The sequence below is a fragment of the Galendromus occidentalis genome, unplaced genomic scaffold (assembly GCF_000255335.2).
Source record: "Galendromus occidentalis unplaced genomic scaffold, Mocc_1.1 scf7180000075574, whole genome shotgun sequence".
Taxonomy (NCBI): Eukaryota; Metazoa; Arthropoda; class Arachnida; order Mesostigmata; family Phytoseiidae; genus Galendromus; species Galendromus occidentalis.
Genome location: NW_003803564.1, coordinates 142821 through 161134, shown reverse-complemented (window position 1 = coordinate 161134; position 18314 = coordinate 142821). Strand labels below are relative to the sequence as shown.

The 18314-nt window shown below is 50.8% G+C and overlaps 2 protein-coding genes across 2 annotated transcripts; both read right to left on the bottom strand.

Moving 5' to 3' along the window:
* Positions 1-957: 957 nt before the first annotated feature.
* On the bottom strand, positions 958-1910 carry LOC100901140 (uncharacterized). The gene is made up of 4 exons (XM_003737534.1): positions 1808-1910; positions 1458-1678; positions 1240-1375; positions 958-1107 (listed from the first exon to the last, which is right to left on the bottom strand). Exons 1-4 carry the CDS (start codon positions 1875-1877, stop codon positions 986-988), a joined length of 549 nt encoding a protein of 182 aa, XP_003737582.1. The 5' UTR covers positions 1878-1910; the 3' UTR covers positions 958-985.
* Positions 1911-6415: 4505 nt separating this feature from the next.
* Positions 6416-17158, bottom strand: LOC100903100 (uncharacterized). Its single transcript, XM_003737543.1, has 33 exons — positions 17050-17158; positions 16541-16831; positions 16231-16406; positions 15970-16099; positions 15679-15791; positions 15327-15552; positions 14923-15213; positions 14652-14821; positions 14369-14507; positions 14190-14281; positions 13837-14062; positions 13378-13665; positions 13123-13292; positions 12727-12859; positions 12509-12600; positions 12159-12390; positions 11731-12015; positions 11450-11619; positions 11183-11315; positions 10916-11007; positions 10558-10783; positions 10128-10430; positions 9688-9984; positions 9258-9545; positions 9004-9142; positions 8721-8875; positions 8321-8590; positions 7964-8168; positions 7755-7855; positions 7352-7636; positions 6952-7248; positions 6741-6846; positions 6416-6641 (listed from the first exon to the last, which is right to left on the bottom strand). The coding sequence occupies exons 1-33, from the start codon at positions 17105-17107 to the stop codon at positions 6572-6574; spliced, it is 6249 nt and encodes a 2082-aa protein (XP_003737591.1). The 5' UTR covers positions 17108-17158; the 3' UTR covers positions 6416-6571.
* Positions 17159-18314: the final 1156 nt, after the last annotated feature.

Below are 18314 nucleotides of genomic sequence, written 5' to 3'. Positions count from 1 at the left end.
TGGTATCATGGACTCTACTTATTCGAGGCTCGCAGAAACTAGCCCACTGATGAGCATTCCGGAGCCCTGCTTCGGATGCTTAACCGAAATCCATGAGTAAGTCGCCAGATATCTGGAATGATCTCCCCGGGGTACTCTGACGCCTCTCCATACCGTCCTCTAGATGGAGCCTCCGCAAGCCGAATGATGGTAGAATCCAATTGGGCTTATTCAATGAAAAAAGGGTTTTCGGGTACTTAGAAAATCTGTCTGTGAAATCTGAAGAAAATCGTCATATATCTCCGTCCCAACTGATCCTTTTTCCGATCTGACTAGCACAAATGAAAGCTCTCAGACTCAGCTTTCCAACGCGCCTTCGATCGTCGCTCTACGACGAACCGTTCCGGAGATACAGCTCTCTGGAGTTGGTCGCCGAAGCGATTTTCAAAAAGGGGCACATTTCCTGCGAGACCCTTTTCAATGTTTTTGCGAATATAAACTGAACGGATCGACCGATTTTGCTCTGCTTGGTCTCAAAATGCTCGTAAAAGCCTCCTCTATCGAATTGTCGAGGTCAGACCGCTTCAAAGGTCCTAGTTTTTCCGTCAAGTGCTTCCTAAGAGGTCCCTCTCCTACTTTTTTCTTCTTTTTTTTAATTTCCGATGGCTCTAGCTCAGAGACCACTGCTACGAATCGCACCAAAACTCGGCCAGGTATAGCCCCAACCGAGGTCTATCCGCCGCCAAAGTTTCATCGATCTAGTCCACTCAGGGGCGGAGCTAGAATTTTTTGAAGACGAAAAATGGCAAAAAATCGGAAAATTGAAATTTCGGGAAAACTAGACCTGATGGAGAAAATCTGTTACGAAATTCGGATTCAGCGCCCCCGGTTTACCCCGAAATAGCTATCACTTTCTTTGTAACGATTTGGCTGTCGAGCTGTGTAATATGTCGACTGTGAAGTTTGTTGAAGATCCCATACGTGTGACAGCTCCTGTTTTATTCCTCTACATCACTAAAATGGGATTTTCGCTTTTCTCGCGGATTCGAATGTAAACCACGGTTCCGACCACAATGATGACGAGCATCGCTGCCACGGGAAACAGGTAACCCAAGGACTTCAGCAGCGCTGAAAACCGAGAAGTATCACAGCCAGGAAATGATCAGTCTAGATCCTAGATGAGCCGTTTCCATCCGCGCTCCCATATGGAAAACTTTTTTTTTGTTAGAAAATATTTCGATACTCAGAGCCAGAACTTACGTCCTGTGTAGACACTGACGCTGGTTGTTGTCGAGAGAGCTAATACTCCATTGTGAGTGCCGTAAGCACACAAATAAATTTCGTACTCCGTCGAAGGACGCAGGTTTCGTATCGTGTGGGTCCGTTCGACTTGTTCCTGTTTTGAAGCAATGTCAGTATTTTACTTTTGGCATCCTAGGAGCTCTCAGCATCGTAGTAGTGTCTCCAATCGGAACAACCTCAACGAGTCGCCACGACACGAGCATCTGTTTCCTGCCAGCAGTGGCTTCATCGCTGCAATTGTAGGCGATCGCATAGCCATCGATCTTGAGATCCTGGGGTGACCGCAGCGGCGCATCCCATTGTAAGGTGATCGTTGTCTCATCGACAAGCGTCACGACCAAGTTTCTCGGCGGAGGAAGAGTGAGCATGTATTTTGGAGCCCTATTCTCGCTTCCACCTGGAAGAATCGTTTCACACGTAGGGGCATAACTCGAAAATTGTTTCGATTTGCAAGCTCGGACCGACTCGTCCGTGAAGCACTCAATCGAGCCCCGCATTGGACATTCATCAAACGTCACGAACTCACACTCTGCCGAGAAGACAAGCGTAGCGATCGTCAGCAAAACGAACAAACCCCTGGTATCTTTGGAACCCATCGCAGATACTCGCGTCAACGAGAGCTCACACTGCAGCTCACATCAAGGAATTTCATCGATCCTACAGAGAGGGCTCGAGGATTATCAGGATCCACAGAGAGGTCATTTCAGTTAGGTAATTCTCGGCTTATGGTGGACCCACTGCTTGATACCTATTTTAGATGCTCCCAGTGGGAAAAGATGACTCTTTCAGAAACGCAGTTCCCCCCTCCGAAGCCTCCACGGAGACGATTGCACCGTGGGATTCGCCAGACCGACTGCCAGGCCGAAGCACCGGCAATGAACGATTGGAGAGAGCTTAGCGGTTCCGATGGAGAAAAATTGAGTTATGGGGATCAGCGGAAGGAACGTTCATGTGACGTTGCCCGAAGGCCTCGGATTGGGGTAGGTGGCTCCGAGAGCCGCACCTAGTAATCAAGAAATCAGTCAGTCTTTGCATGACTCGCAGCGAGGGGCATATTTGTTTTCGGTCTACCTCGATCTTGGATTTTCCACAATTCTTGCCCTCTGTCCCCGGAAAACATATTTCTGGCGCTGAATGTCAGTCCATCGTGTCCTGTGTCGCCTGCGTTCATTTCTCATTCGCTGACGCCAATCACTGTCTGGAGGTGCTCGAGCTCCAGCTGCTTCCAGCGAGTTCTCGTCAGAGCAACAATGTTACTCATCTGTCAAGGCTCATCAGTGACGTCTTTGGGAGACTCGGGCACATGGCCGCCAGACGATATCTCGGAAAGGATATGAGATAAAATAATCTCACCGTCGGCGTCATTTCCACAGAACTGTTCCGCTAACGACATGTGCTGGTAAACCATCTACCTGATTACGATCAAATTAGTCACGATTATCGTGAAGACTAAGGGCTGCGTAAAGACCAACGAAGATTGCGGTTCCTCAACGGATCGATGAGGCATGCTTTCCGGACCATCCAACATCCATCATTGTTGCAACGTTAGCAATACGGTAACCCTGTATGGTATATGTGGTGTCCGTGGGTAGAGAAAGTCGCTCGATCCGGCCGATGCGCATGACTCGGAGCGGACTGGGACGTGACCTGTACTCCCGCCATTACGGGAGTCAAGTCGCATAGATCACAACGGTCTCGTGAGCCGGATGAAAGCAACGCCGTGACAAGCCAGTTGGGTTCGGAGTAGAAGCTGCCTGAACGGAAGATTGCAGGTCCGAATCCTGTATTTCATTGGTATCGTATCATTTCTAAACTACGACGAAACGGGTTTTCTACACTGCATTCCCAGTTTCCGGGGCGGTGGGCGACCACGAGGAGAGACTCCCGTGCGGCTGCTTCTTCATTGTGAAGCCGTGGCTGGGGAGCGAAGGCGTCAGCATTCCGAAAAGGACAGTATCGTTGGTAAATTCCGGAGCTATCGATTCAAAATGAGCTGGCCACGGATTTCGGAATCGTTCAAGGAGTTTCCGTCAAGGCATCGAAGGGAATCGAAATCCCCGTCCTTATAAACAGTCGAGTCCCAACGCCGGGATCGATCGATACAGCCTCGGCTCCTGCTCTGGTGCACTGTCGAGCTTCTCTACACTTTCAGAGTACTCGCGGCAGCCCCGCCAGATACCCGTGCGCGATTGTGATGCAATACTTTGCTTCGGAAGCTGAGAGCTCTTGAATCTAATATTGTAAGAGTTTCCGGAGGGCCTGATGAGCAGGTCCAATTATCAGACAAGACGGTATCTTCGGATGTGATTATCGCTCATCTGTATCCGTGAGGAGGGCCTGCGGGCGTCGCAGGCACTAGCGTGTAAATAGGATTCCGCGCCGCGCCTCGCTGATTGTGAGATGTAGTATTCTCTCATTCTCTCACAGAGACTTTGTGCCTTCGTCTAACGACAATGAGTCAGAGAGAATGCAATCCGCGAAGTTCTCACCGAGTGTTTTCGCCGCTGCTGCGACAATTTTTCCCCGTCGTATTTCCGAACTGATCCCTAGATATATTTGAAAGTTTCTTCATTTCCATAAGCGAGAACACAATGGAGATGCAGCAGCTTCGCGGGACGGGCATCTTCATCTGTGAGGTCAATCCAGGGCGAACCCTGACATGGGTTCTGGAGCGGAGAGTATCGCTATCGCATGAGGCCTATCGGATTCCGATAATAAGTGGAGATGACCTGAGCCATCAGGAACACGCGCTGGGATTGATAGAGATCGGTGACGGACAGACGCTCAGAAGTAACTTGCTCCTTAGAGGTAAATTTCAAGGCGCTTCTTCATACAGGCATGTTTCTGTTCCTGATCACCCTCGGATACAAGACGACTTCCTACAGAATCATGATGATTCCTCGCTATGACATAATCGATCTTCGCTCATTACAGATCGGGAAGAATATTCGGCAGTGTTCACCGGTCGTCAGAAGGGTCCCGGCTCCTAGCCGGCGGCCGATGGATTTTTTTCCCGATTCTACAGAAACTCGGACTTCGCTCGAAGCTGATCCGTACCTGACATCTGCGGTCCAGATCGTCGAGGCCCTCCTCCGATGCACAGTGATTCCGCTGACTGACACCTACCGTGCTCACAAATGTATTCTGTCTTTCTGCACAACAGATGTTCGACAGAAAACTTCGCCAAGAATAATTTCCGAGCGGGATATGCACCGAGAATGCGGAGAAATATTTTATTGACATCGGGTCGAAGAAATTGTATGCGGCCCCGGGAACGTTCAATAATCGAAGGCCGGCTTCGCTGCTCGTCGACACTCCGTCCGATGATGAGGAAAGCTAAGGTGAGCAACCGCTCAGCCATCGATGACCATTCAAATCACTGCGCAGCTTCTGCTGCATTCGGTACCACAGGCGAAGTGAGCGACTCCGGGAGCGCGAAGCGCTCTAATAAGTATAGGCCGAATCTGGAGATCGGGTCGCCCGAAGTTATCCACGACAGAGCGGTGAGTATGTAACGCATCGCGGTCCGGAACCGCGGAGTCTCCATAGTTTCTTCCGATGGACACCAGGGGGGAACCATGACGAATCTCTGGAGCTCCTCACTCACGAGCGGTTCGAGCCGCTCGGGCACCACACAAACCAGAACGTTCGCGGCGAAAGTCGCCACGGCCATCGGCGGTGCCACGATCCTAGCCGTGGAGATCATGGCGAACGGGGCTAAAAGCAGAGCCATCGTACTTCGCGAGGCTGAACGGAGTTCAAGCGAAGAATTCCGTTAGCATGAGAAACTATCACTCCCTGCGATCCTTGATGATTTTTGAATTGAGCACTAGACACTGGCTGGAGGGACTCGCTGGTCACGATTCGGACCAATTGCGTTCCGACATCTGTGGAAGCAGAGAGCAAGAGACGAAAGGGCTCGAGGGAGAAACGAACTTGAATGACGTGGTTCAGATAAGTCATGCTTCTCCCCCAGAGACATAAGAGGGAGTTTTCTGCAACTACCGCAACTCGCCATCGCTTCAAATGTCTTTCTGTTCACGCTACAGCTTGGCCGAAACACATCAGGATCGTGTCGAACGATGAACTCTCGGAAAACTGTGCCCGCACATCGGGAATCGGGGGCAGAATGGCACATGGATGCAAGCTCGGTCATCGATTTCGAGAGTCACTTCTCGCCGAAGAGGGTCCTAACGGGGCAGAAGGCCTCGTAGGATTCGAAGGACGCGAAATGAAGCCTGATTCCAAAGGATCGATGATCGATCTTTTCGCGAGCCGCCTCCGAATCTGGGTCGGCACGTGTAGTTTTTACTCCGTCCGAGGATCAGACTGACGTCAAAAGGTGACTTCGGCATTCTTAGTCATCATATCAATCCCAGGTGTGCGGTCCCGGAGCGATTTTCACAGCTGTTTCAGCTCGCTCGAATCGAGTCACATCGAGAAACTAGGGAAGGCCGCAGTACCTGCGAACAGCTCTCCGTGATGACTGATCAGATCAGCTCTTTCAATGTTAGAGTATAAGGCCGAATTCTATCGAAATGCATTGACCTGAATGTACATAGTAGGGTGCGAGAGTGTGAATATGCCTCGAAAGCTGGGGAAGGGTTCCCTGTTCAGGCAATCGGACTAGAACTGTCAAGAACGAGATTCGTGTTGCCCGGAACGCCCTCACACATAGTTGACGCGGAAATTCGGGAGTAGAACCGAGGATCCGGCGGCTGGCCCGCTCGTCCCGTTGTCCGAAAAACTCCTCGTAGAGTATCCCAGGTGTGAGGAGCATCTTGCGTCTGACTCCGGCATCTATGGACAAGTGGTGCCGCCGCTGAGAGATCTCACTCGGGTTTCCGATCGCAATTTGCGCATTCCGTGTCATTATTCTCCGACTAATGTTCGCAGCCGAGCGCGGATGATGATGATCCCCGAGACTGCTTGAGCTGATTCAGGTCTACCGGAAAATAACAAAATTTTCGTAGCCGAACAGTCTCTCCCTTGATGAGCCTATCTCATCGCTGCGAGAATTCCCCGTCGCGCCTCCGAATACACTTGGAGGATCGAAAGTTGAAAGGATTTCCATTCTCGGCCAGATCGGAGACCGAGCCCATCCGGTACTCCTACTAATTGAAAAATTCGAATGCCAAAGGATTATCAAGAGACAGCTTGGTCCCATATTTTTTATTGAAATCTTTCTTCCTCCGCAAACGGTGTGAGAAGGTCATGGGATGTTGTAGTAGGCACAGATGAAGCACAGGGGAAATGTTCGTTCCGTCATGAGAATATTATTCTGTCGTTTCTAGAGATCTATTTCTTGCAGGGCCGCACATGAGTCACGTTGAGGTCCTCTATTTAGCAGGAGAGAATTGCTGAAGCACAGATACGTCCGATTGTCAGTATCAATCATAATAATTTTACCGTACTTGCATTTCTCAGATCAGCTCTCCGTCGATCTCTGTCGTACCCACCTCGTTCTCTTTCTGTATAGGATATACCCGGCGTACGAGAGTCCGCACAGAAGCGAAATACCGAAAACACTGAGCATTCCGGTGAGGATACCCGCCGATGAGGATCCTGAAATGAATGAACCGTTCTGAATATTGTACTGTCATAAGACGGGGAACTTCCGCGGCTATCTCTCCGGTCCAGCAGAAAACTAGATATCTTCAATCGGTGTACCTTCTGTCGACGCCGTGAGGACTCCCACAGACGAGTACATCGGATCACTCAGTGCGTTCAAGTTGAAAGCTCGAACGTGAATCAAGTACTCCGTCCCCGCCGCCAGGTCTTTCAACTCGGTGAAACGATCCTGACTGTTTGTTCTTGACCACTCGGAGGGAGTTCCCCCGGACGCTTTCACCATGTACGCGAACTCGTAACCATCGATCGGACCATTGGCTGCTTTGGGGATCGTCCAACGAATGCTCATAGAGGTCGCATTCGCTTCCACCAGCATCACATCTGGTGGACCTGGATCTTCGGGGTGAAGGAAGAACGTGACTTGTAGATATTGTCTTATGTAGGCGACGATACTTCGGAAACAGAAGAGTCATTGGCCCGATCATTCAGATGAACTCACTGGATGCGTCGGTAGTCACCATGAATTTCCCGGGTTTACCACACGGTGATAAGTCTCCATCGACACAGCTCGAGACTTCGACGTGGTATTCGGTGTAAGGAGTCAGAACGGAAAGATCTAAAAGCGGCTTTTCGTCGCACAGTTCCGTCTGTGATAAATCCGTCATCGACGTAGCGAGGACCTTATACCATGTGACGTTGAATCTCGGATCTTTGACCTCCTCCCAGTGAATTCTGGAGCGGCCCTCGATCACAGTCTTCTCAAAGTTTTCTGGTGGCGGGGGACCTACGAAGAGATTCGAAATCAATTTTGATTCTCCGCGGCGGTTCCCGCATACGCGAGAGTTGTCTTTCTCGTTCCCACTTTCCCGCCTTCAGATGGAGATTAGACGAGCTGCGATTACCTTTCCCCAGGGTTTTGACGTAAGCCACTGAGTTCCAGCCGATTCTCTCGGCTTTCTTGTCGAATTTGTCCAAATTGTAAGCTCGAACTGCCACCTTATATCTGGAAAAATTGAAGATTTCCCGTCAGGAAAGGGCCGATCCTCTGATCAGGACAATTCTGGTCGTCCCCAGTTTCACGTTCTCCCATGATAATCAGAAGACACTCGACCTCGTGTACTCTTCGTCGACTGTGACCGTCAGGTTATTCTGTGACGTCCTCAGGGTGATGGCTTCGTTGGGCTCCCGAGAGTCACCAAAACTGATGTCGACAATGTATCCATTGATGGGACCTCTCGCGTCCTCAGGTTTCGACCATTCTATCTTCAGAGTCCTCAAGTCGACTTGAACTCTCGGTTCGGAAGGCATTCCGGGCACTACAAATGAGAGAGGGTTTATCTAGAGAAGACTTCGGTCCCTTCAAAGCAGACTTCAGTTGATTTAAGGGAGACTTCTGCTCATCTGTCGATCAACTCTTCAGGAGTCGTTCTCATCAACGACGATACTCGGTAGCTCCATTGATCCTTACCGCCTACGTTCGTCTCGAAGGAGAATTCGCTCTCTACCCCCACGAGGTCATTGATACAGAGACGAGCCTTCCTGGTCACTCGCTGGTCGTAGCGATAGTCAACGATAGAGGACTTGGTGCCTTTCTTCCGACACGTGGACGAGTAAAGCCCAGCCTTGTTTGCGAGCTGATATCCGATGTTCTCAAGATGGCTCACGAATGAGGGATAGCTCACTTCAACATCGTAGATTCCATCTTTTTGGAAGCTCGTCTTGACTGCCGTAGGTTTGGCTTTGAGGAAAGAATTCAATTATTTCCAAGTAGAATCCCAACAGGAGAAGATTTTCTCGGCTTGGAGGACCGAGGGAGTACTGCCTGTGGCATCAAATTGTTTTGCACTCTTCTCGGAGTCGAGACTTACGTAAGGAGAAAAAGCTGAAGGTCTCCACGACAGGCTGAGAGCAGACTAAATCCTCTCTCAGATCCTGCAGGCAGGATGAAACGCTGACATTGCACTCCGTTTTGTATTCCTTGATTTTAGATGAACTGAATTCAATCTCGACAGCGGTCGTCTGCCTGGAAGGTGGCACATCCGTATGTATCTCCGGAACCCCGATTATTTGTCCCGGGATCGAACCGAAGACGGTTGCAATCGGCTTCTCGCGGGGGTTCCAGAATGGATGGGCGCGCATGAATTCACCTACCACGTGTTGGTCTCGAGACAGACAGTCTTGACTTTGTATCTGATCGTTCCATGGTCCGAATCGATTCTCGACCACCTCGCCGTGATTGTATTCCTATAGGGCTTCTGACCCGCAATAAGTCCAGTGACTTGAGGAGGCGCTGGGAAGAGAATAGAGTGACCATTGAGAACTGGGACCAAGAATCCGGATGCCTTTCAGGGAAGGGGACCGTCCGGGAATGGCTTCCGGAGGATTGTGAATGGAACAATTTTCACCTGGAAACTTGGGATACACCGAGATGGCAGTGGGCTCCGAGTGGAAAACTTCTCCTTTGTACTCCCTGACAACTTTCACTTGCACTTTGTAGCCGCTTGCACGATCGAGACTGTCGAGATTGAGTTCCAGAGCTTTGAGATCCGTGGATGCGACGAATCCGTCTCCTCCGATCTTGGTCCACTGCACGTTGAAATCCGTATAGATTTGATTTTTCGGGACGGTCCATTTGACGACGACAGAAGTCTCACTTAGAGCAGTGTATTCTATTCTTTCGACCGGAGCCAGAACTGTGGATTCATCTTTCTCAGTTTCTTGACCGGGGCAGGAGCCGCTCGTCGAGGATCCTTAGATAGTATCTTAAGGCTCGAGACCTATCCAGCTACAATCAAGAAGGAAGAGCCGATATTAATGGAAACCTTAGAGGATTACCTTCGTTTGTAGTGTACTGAAGGAATTCCGATTCGACGGTGACGAAGAGGCCTTCTTCGAATCTGCATTCACTTCGGACCCAAGCAGTGTAATTTGTGTACGGAAGTGTATCGAATGTGGTTGAGCGAAGGTTCTTGTCGCTTATCTTGCGATCTGAGCATCGTTTCCGGTCCGAACATATCATTGCCACGAAGTAGCATGTTTCGGCAGCCTCGGGAGGCACAAGGACGTCCCATGTCAGCTGTAGTTTGTAGTCGGGCTCAAGGCTCTTCAATTTCAAGACAGGTTTCAACGCATCTGGAGAATGAGGTCAACGAGTCAGTCATCGGAGTTCTTCGAGAGACTTCTGGAAATTTCCGGAAGCCACTTCGATCCTGAGATTGAGGTCTGCGATGGGTTCTCGCGACCTCCTCTGAGAAAATTACTGAGAGCATTCAAACCTTTCGTCGCGGTGATGACTTTCTTCTCATCCGAAGTCTGATGGTACATCTGCTCAGCTCGAATGTAGGCGGTCAAACTGACGACATACTCCGTCTGAGGCTTGAGGTCCCGGAGTACGACGCCTTTACTCTCCGGATTATCCACTTCCTCAGTTGAGACCTTACCGCTCGAGACCTCTTTCAAGGTCACTTTGAACAACAAGGGCAGTGTCAATGTCGATGTCCGCTGTGACCAGAGGACCACAGCGGTTGTGCCGGTGACGGACGCCAATTTGACGATTTCAGGCTTCGGGACCTTCAGCTCTAGCAACCAAAATTGATTTTAGCGAGTCTCCGATCCGCCAGATTCACTCCTGGATTGAGGCTTTCAAGGCGGAGTTCAACGGGGTCTTCGGATGAAGAATGCGGACTGGAAAGTCGCTGTACAGACCTCCGATGTGGGTGAAAAAATGAATTCTCCGACCGACGGACTGAACGGAATCTGTTCCGTCCTTATAAACGGCATGAACAGTCGCATTGAAGCTGCGGTAGCGTGGCAACGGGGGAAGCCGAAGCTTGGTTCCGGGGGTCGCAATGGTATTTATCATTCGCTTTTCCACGAAGTCGTACAATTCCACGAAGATCCCGTAGAAAATTTTGTCACCGACACGCTTCGGCTGCGAGGGAAAATCAGAAGGGGTAGTATTCCTTTGCTCCACGAGGGATTTACGGACAATCGGGACCGTTTCTTGGAAGGTTCTCAGGGCAATCGGCACTATCAGGCAAAGTTCGTGAAGTGGAGGTCCTACCTCCAAACACGTCAAATTGACCAGGATTTCGTTTTCCGAAGGACCAGGTTCCATGGAAACATCGGGGGTCTCCACGGGGGGGAAAAGTTTCTCTGAAAGAGAAAATTCCACCAATCACGCAGGGCCCTTGCGTTTGACGAAATCCTTGATCTCTGCCTCAATCCCCCCCCGTTCTTTGAGACCGTGAAGAGGACCGTTGTGGCTCTATGAAAACGTCTCACTCGCCCTTCGGCTCTTTCGCTGTTTTCTGGGTTTTTAGGATCTTACCGTCGGCCGGTCCGCTCGTGAAATTCCTCTTGATTGCCAAACTGCTGTATTTCAAATCCGCTTGTTTCTTAACGAGTCGTGCGGAGACACTGTACAGTACTCCGAGTTTGAGGTCGGTGAGGGTGTTGCTGATCTGGAAGAAGCAAGGTATGGCAGACTATTCGTGCTCATACTCCGTGGTTCGGACCAGAATGAGGAAAAATCGCGATCCGACATTTTTCACCAGAAGGAATCGTGTCGACGAACGTCCGTATCGCCTGAGCTTACTTCTTTCGTCGGGATGTTCTCGGCCTGACGGCAGTTATTTGCGAGTACGTCGCAAACAATCAATTCTACACTGTCCGCCACTTCTTGTGACGCCTTGTTTGGGAAGACGTACGAAACGATGGTGGAGTTGTTCCCTGGTACCACAGATAAGTATTGCAGCGGGAGCAACTCTGGAAATGTATAGAACTTCGCAATTAGAGAATCCCCCTCCCGGCTTCAACGTCCGGGTTCTTGCCTCGCCTCTCAGACTCTTGACGAGAAGAGAAGAAATAACTCCTCACCTCCTGGCCCTGTGTTTGCGAAGAATTCTTGAATTTTCACCCATGTTCCAGCGCATCGACCTTCGATAGTTATCTTATAGGATGTCCAGAAGATCACAGGGATTGAGAAACCATTCGTCACCTCGAACTCCGTTCGATCCGTGTTGTGTTGAACGCAAACGGTGCCCAGACAGGCGGTGACACGGTAGGATGGGGGCGTCCCCTTACAGACGTATTCCTCCCACCAAAGCTCAATCGCCGCTAGAGGTCCGTCGGCAATGACGTCGAAGCCTGATCTTGAAGCGTCTGGTGGTTCAGAGGTAGAGATTTACAACCGGGGAAATTCAGATTGACTGCAGGCGCATGAATCGTCAGACCCTTGGGATTGAATGGTGTCTTGAGTCGTTCAAGAGCGCAGAACTTTGCTGCGGAGGGGAGAGAACACGAACCTCCGCTTCCGCTGAAGAAGGTCACCTCCCGACCGGCTGATAAGATCGAAGAGCCATTCTGTTTGTAGAGAGCGTGGGCCGTAGCTGTGATGGTGCAATGGAGCGGGAGTGCCGGAATAATCACTTCGGGAACATTGGAATCGGAAGAGCGGTACTCAAGATATTGGTCATCTTCGACATCGTAGAGCTCCACGAAGATCCCTTCGAATTTCCTTCCAGCCTTGTCCACCGGCTGCAAAGTTGAAAATGGAGTTGACACGTCTTACACAGTCGGCCACCGATTTACAACTTATACCTACGACTCGAAATCTCTCCCAGGACGCTGTGAGTCCGAAAGGCTTCGATCTCACCTTCAAAGATCTGATCGTGGCTTTGACGTGGTCCAACACCTCACTCGGCTCTATTTCGACCGTGACATTTCCGACACGCGGGTACTCGTTCTCTGGAAAATCGTTTATACTTGGTATTTAACCCTCTCGATGATCGAGAACTGAATTCACCCTCCCTAGCCTGAGCCAGAAGTCTTGCTAGGGTAAATTGATGATGATCAGCCGGTCGCTGAGCTCACCATCCGGGTATCTCGCGACAAACATCCTCGAGGCAACTCCACTCCGATAGGTCGATCCATTGAATTGTTTCGCCAGAACTGTGCGGAAATCGTACAGAACACCGGTTTTCGGGCTCTCGAGCGTGTAATTGGCCTAGAAATTTTCGGAAACGTCTTCAATCATTCCAGGCGGGCCCGGACTTCAGACGACTTCTCGACGCGCCGTTTCATCGCTCCCGGAATACGGTGGGTTATACGAGTGAGAGTTTCGGCTCTCGATTAAGGAAGTCCGGTAGGACCGCTATCTTGGAGGTTTCCGAGAATGGTTTCGACGGGTCTTTCTAGATCGCTCTCTCAACAGAACTTTGACAGGCGGGAATAATTTTCACCTGCCGACTGCCGAGACATCCGACTAACCTTCTCTATCGGTAAAGTGATCATTTCGGAGCAAGTATCGGCGTAGAAGTCGCAGACGACTAATTGCAGGGTTTCCGCGACGTTTTGTATTTTCTCATCGGGCTTCACGAAGGAAATCTCCATGGCGTCGGCGCTTGCAGTCATCGTGACCTTCTGCAGTGGAAGCAATTCTGGAACGAGGAAGATCGATCCTCAACTCCTCGAATTCCCTCCGCCCGAAGCTCCTACACCGGCTCGTCAAGAACCATGGCTCACCTCCAGGTCCCGTATCAGCGGAGAGGTGTTGAATTTTCACGAAGGGTCCATCGCAAGCCGCTTCGACGATTATGTTGTACACATTCCAGAACACAATAGGGAATCGTGGATCATTCTCGAAAATGTAGGTCGTCGTGTCTGTCAACCGCGTTATGCAGTTCGAGTCTTCCCGACACAAGGTCAGCTGGTAGGATGCTGCGGACTCCATACAAGTAACTCCCTGCCAGAAGACCCCAATATTGACAGTCGGGCCGTCAGAAGTCAAGTTGAATCCGAATTTAGAAGTGTCTGGAGAAGAAATCGGAAGATTTACGTCCGAGGCGAATATATGACAAAACGATCAGGGCGCTCAGAGGGAGGAATCGACGTCCCGAGGAACGGATTCCCGAGCAGTTTCACAAGCTCGAGATACGGAGCTAGAGGAAAAACTTCCAAATCATATGCAAAGGTCGTGAATACCCTCGATTCCAGAGAAGAAGGAGGATTTGCGGTCAGGTGATTGGACCAGCATCCCGGCCACTTGATACAGAGCGCGTACGGTCACATTGAAGATTCGGTACGACGGCACTCCCGAAAGGGTCAAAGTGGTCCCGTTCGTCGTGAAGCTGCTGATCTTCTGCGCATTCGTGTAATCGATCAAGTCTACAAAGAATCCCTTGAAGACGTTTAGCCTTCGGCTGGCCGGCTGTGAAGAGGGAGTCTGAATCGAATCGAACTCTCGAGGACTAGATGAGCTCGATCTTATACATCTGGAGTTCATTCAAATCGATGAAGAACGAGTAGTGATTCATAATTGGGAACGAGTTTCAAACCTTCGTACAAGTGACCGTGACTTCGACGGTGTCCACGGAATCGCTCGGTCCTACTGCGATAGAAATGCTCCCCACACGGGGGAGATTATTCACTGAGGAGGGAAATTAGGTGTTCATCAGCACGGTTCGTTCTCTTGTGAAATTCAAGCCGGTTCTGTTCGTGAGAGCTGAAAACTCACCCTGCAGTGCCGTAGTGAACAAACTCGTCAGAGCTTGGCTGGTGTAAAGGGCCGCTACGGGGGCTCTAAGACTCTTGGTTAGACGCGCTGCGATAGTGTATACATGTCCGTCTTCGAGATGGGCGAATCTGAAACCGTCCTGGAATGATTCCGTAAGTATAGAAGGCTGAGCGACGGCGGCGGCCCCAAGATCGGTCGGCCTTCGATGCATTTGGTTCGGGGACTTAATTGATATTCCCAAACGTCTCAAGCAAGCCATCATGTCATCCCGGATCGGACTCACCTCCTCAATCGGGACGTTCTCCACTGCGGAGAAATTCCCATTGAGGACGTCTGTGATTTGTAACTCGACTTTATGCGCCACGTTCTGCAGTCTCTTGTCGGGCTTCGTGTAAGAGATGTTGACCGCATCACCTTCCGGGATCACGGTGATGCTTCGCAGAGGGAGCAGCTCTGCGGGGAAGGAAGGGGGAGTTTCATAATCGTGCCCCGTGCATCAGCATCTTCGGAGATTGCCTCCGATTGAAAAAGATTGGGCGGAAACCAAATCTCACCTCCGGGTCCCGAGTCCGCAACAAAGTCCTGCAATCTCACGAATGGGCCGCCACCGCAGGCTCCCTCGATGGTAACGTTGTATGACGTCCAGAGAATGAGCGGGAATTCAGGAGTGCTCTCGAAAGTGTATTTCATCTCCTGTGTAGTGCCCTCGATGCAGTCGGATTTCCCTCGACAGAGGGTTAGCTTGTACCGGACTTCCCCTTCCTTGCAGAGCTCTTTCTCCCAGAATACGTGGATCTTCGCGTACGGCCCCTCAGCGTCGACAGTGAAGGAAGCTTCTGCAACATCTAGCAGCGGAACAGATTCAGTCTCCCACGCTGAGCCCAATTATGAAATTCATGATACTTCCCGCAGGATGCCTTTCAGAGCGGAAGGGAGAGTGGACGGAATCTGTACTGACCTCCGGCTCCGGAGAAGAAGGCGAGTTCCTCAGGGCGTGACAAAACTATTCTCCCCCCGTCCCCGTGCACCGCATAAACGGTGACGTTGCAAATCCGATGGAGAGGAACTCCTGGGAACGATAGTGGCGCCCCATATGATTTGAAATCTCCGCGTCTCTGCCCATCGTAGGTGTCGTACAGCTCAGCGAAGACTCCTTTGAAATTTCGATCAGCGATCCCTGATGGCTACAAGAATGAAATGGGGTCAAGTCAACATAGAAGATGTGCGATACGCCTCGTACTCCAGCGGTCTCTGCACACACCAATCCACTCAGCAGTGAAGTTTCGTGAGGACGGAACAGTGTGTCTTACCCGTGAGTACGAAACTGAGACCTTGACGAGATTTTCCTCGATGCCGTTCCTACTGATTCCGCTCTCGGGCTCGAGGGAGACCGTCAGGTTCTCGACCGGGGAGTAATGCTTCCCTGAATGGGGAGGGGAGACATGATCTCATGATGCAAATACGAACTGAGTACATAAAGCAATCGAGCCCTGAATCGGAACCCAATCGAGGGAATCTACGTTCAATACGTCTTCGCTTTCGGGGGAAAGGTCGTTGGTTCTTGCAAAGTAGGAACTCGGAGTTACGTTCAAAGAACACACCAATTGAGAATGCTGTCGTGAAAATGTCTGTCAACGCTTGACTCGTGTACTCGGTTGAATTTTCCTGCCTCACACGGATAGCGGACACGTTGTAAAGCACTCCGGGCTCCAGGGGCGAAGTGAAATCGGTCTGGAACGGGTTAGCGACGATGGTGAGACAATCATATAGGTTTTGATGACCGCGGAAGCCGATTTCGCTCCGAGATCTCAAAGGGCGTCGCTTTATGATTCGAAACTGAGTTGTTTACATGTCGAACTCACCCTTGGGGACGGTAGAGATTCCTCAATCGAGCAGAAGTCGGCAACGTTGAGTAGATCGCAAACTTTCACTCGAATTGCTTGGGCCGCATCTCGGGATGAGCCTTCCGGGTTCGTGAAAGAGAGGCGAACCTCGGTGCTATCAGAGGCCACGGAAAACTTCCGCAACGGGAGCAGGTCTGGGGTTATGATTAAGACATTAGTTTATGGATATCGCTCCGTCAGTTGTCCGAGCGTGGCGAGGGCAATGTCCGACATGGACGAACTCGTATCCATGAGCATCTCCAACGGATCCCCGTCCTTCGTATCGTACCTCCAGGCCCAGTTTCTACACGGAAAAATGTCACGTTTTCCGATTTTCCTGCGCATTCCGCTGCGACGCCGATGGTGTATTCGTTCCAGAAAGCGATTGGGAAAGGGACTCCGAATCCAGCTTTGACGGTGTAGTTTGATTGATCTGTGACAGCCGGTGTACAGCGCTTGTCAAGACAGATAGACAATGAGTAGGTCGGCGAACTTTCCGGGCATGGATATTCATTCCACCATAATTTGATTTCAGCGTTCGCCCCCTTCGGGATCACGCTGTGACCGTTCCCCGGAGCATCTGGTGAATAGACGTAAGAGCTTAGCTGCTTCCCTCATGCAGATAAACCCTGATGAGCTGAAGCATCCCTCGCGTTTTCCTTCCAAATGGAGGAACTCGTTGGCGAAATCCATCAACGAAAATACGAGCTCCTCGGAGACGTTTCCAGAGAGCTCTTTGTCTCTCCTTCTCTCCGGGGGAGCTCATGGTGTGGAATGAGCTTCCAGACCGGAGTTTACCTTGAGCCGCTGCCGCGATGACCGCGCCTATTAGTAGGGCAAGAATCGACTTTTTCATCACATGGACACACACTCACGGATACCAAGAAAAGTGTGCTCAGACCGATGCATCGAACGCCCCAGTACCCGTTAAGAATCCTTCCGGCTTAGTCGACTAATCCACAGAATGAGAGGGCCCACCAAGGAGCCTATCACGAGGCGTTGGGCATTCTAGTAGGCTTTGCCATACGTTATCTCTTTGTAAAGCCGCGAAATTTTCGACAATTTTCTCAGTCGGGAAATTCGTGAAGGGAGAAGGTACATACGAAGATGCATGAATCTTCTCGAGGAACATTGACTTGGAGAAGCACTGGGAAGGCCTTCGCCAGACGTTCGGGAGCGGGATCGGCTCCCTCCAATGACGTCATCGAGACCCAGCTCAATATTCCATCTTCGCTCGGAGCCCGGTCGTCATGATGACATCTCCCGAGGGACCGCTGTTTCCGGTTCCCTCTGGTTAGTGGAATAGAGAGAGCGCTGAAGCTCAGAACTAATACCGGAGAAGGATATCCACCGTGGATAATCGCTCATCTCTCTTTCGGAACCGGAGGACGCCCGCTATGAGCCATCGGCTGTTGCGAAGGTGAGGCGCATTCCAAGTCCGAGGAATTCCTGGAATAGAGCAGTCCGGGTCTAAACCTAGCTCACGAGAGCTGAAAATTCAGTAAACTGCTCCTATACAGCGGATCCTGTTCCAGCGATACCCCCGCGCCGCCCTTCTTCGAGCGAGGGCAGCTCAGAACTCAGGGTCCTCTGAGGCGACAGTCGAATAATTCGCCGCAGAGTTACAACGTGAAGGGTCGACCAGTTTTGCTGCATTTGTTCACCTCGGAGAGAGTCCCATATAACTGGGGATGCGACATGAGACGCAGTCCTACGTCAGAATCCGCGTACCGAGCCGTGCGACACGTGATTTGATGACCGATGAAGCGCGAGAAAGGGTGGGGACATGACCAATGATGGAATAGACTCAACAAAGGGGAGCTTCAATCTGAATGCTTTCAAGCCTTTTCAAAATTCGCGATGCTTCAACATTTCTCAGGTTTCTTGGAAGTTATATCTCTGAACTGAATCCGTCAAGCTTCTCGGAAAGTTGTGCTTTAGTACGTTTCTTCCGTAATTTTCCAAGAGGCCCCGGGAATCGAGATATCGTCGTTCCGGATTCCAGGTGACGAATTTTCGCAATGAGCCAGCACGAAGAATAACAAACGGCGTCGCTCATTATT

Coding starts and splice junctions, on each gene's coding strand:
- LOC100901140 (XM_003737534.1), bottom strand. CDS start 1,877: ATGGGTTCCAAAGATACCAGGGGTTTGTTCGTTTTGCTGACGATCGCT. Junction 1,376..1,457: donor TGTCGTGGCGACTCGTTGAG/GTTGTTCCGATT, acceptor GCTTCAAAACAG/GAACAAGTCGAACGGACCCA. Junction 1,108..1,239: donor CGTCAGTGTCTACACAGGAC/GTAAGTTCTGGC, acceptor CTCGGTTTTCAG/CGCTGCTGAAGTCCTTGGGT.
- LOC100903100 (XM_003737543.1), bottom strand. CDS start 17,107: ATGAAAAAGTCGATTCTTGCCCTACTAATAGGCGCGGTCATCGCGGCA. Junction 12,860..13,122: donor TCACTTTACCGATAGAGAAG/GTTAGTCGGATG, acceptor GAAAATTTCTAG/GCCAATTACACGCTCGAGAG. Junction 7,637..7,754: donor CGTCAAAACCCTGGGGAAAG/GTAATCGCAGCT, acceptor ATCTCTTCGTAG/GTCCCCCGCCACCAGAAAAC.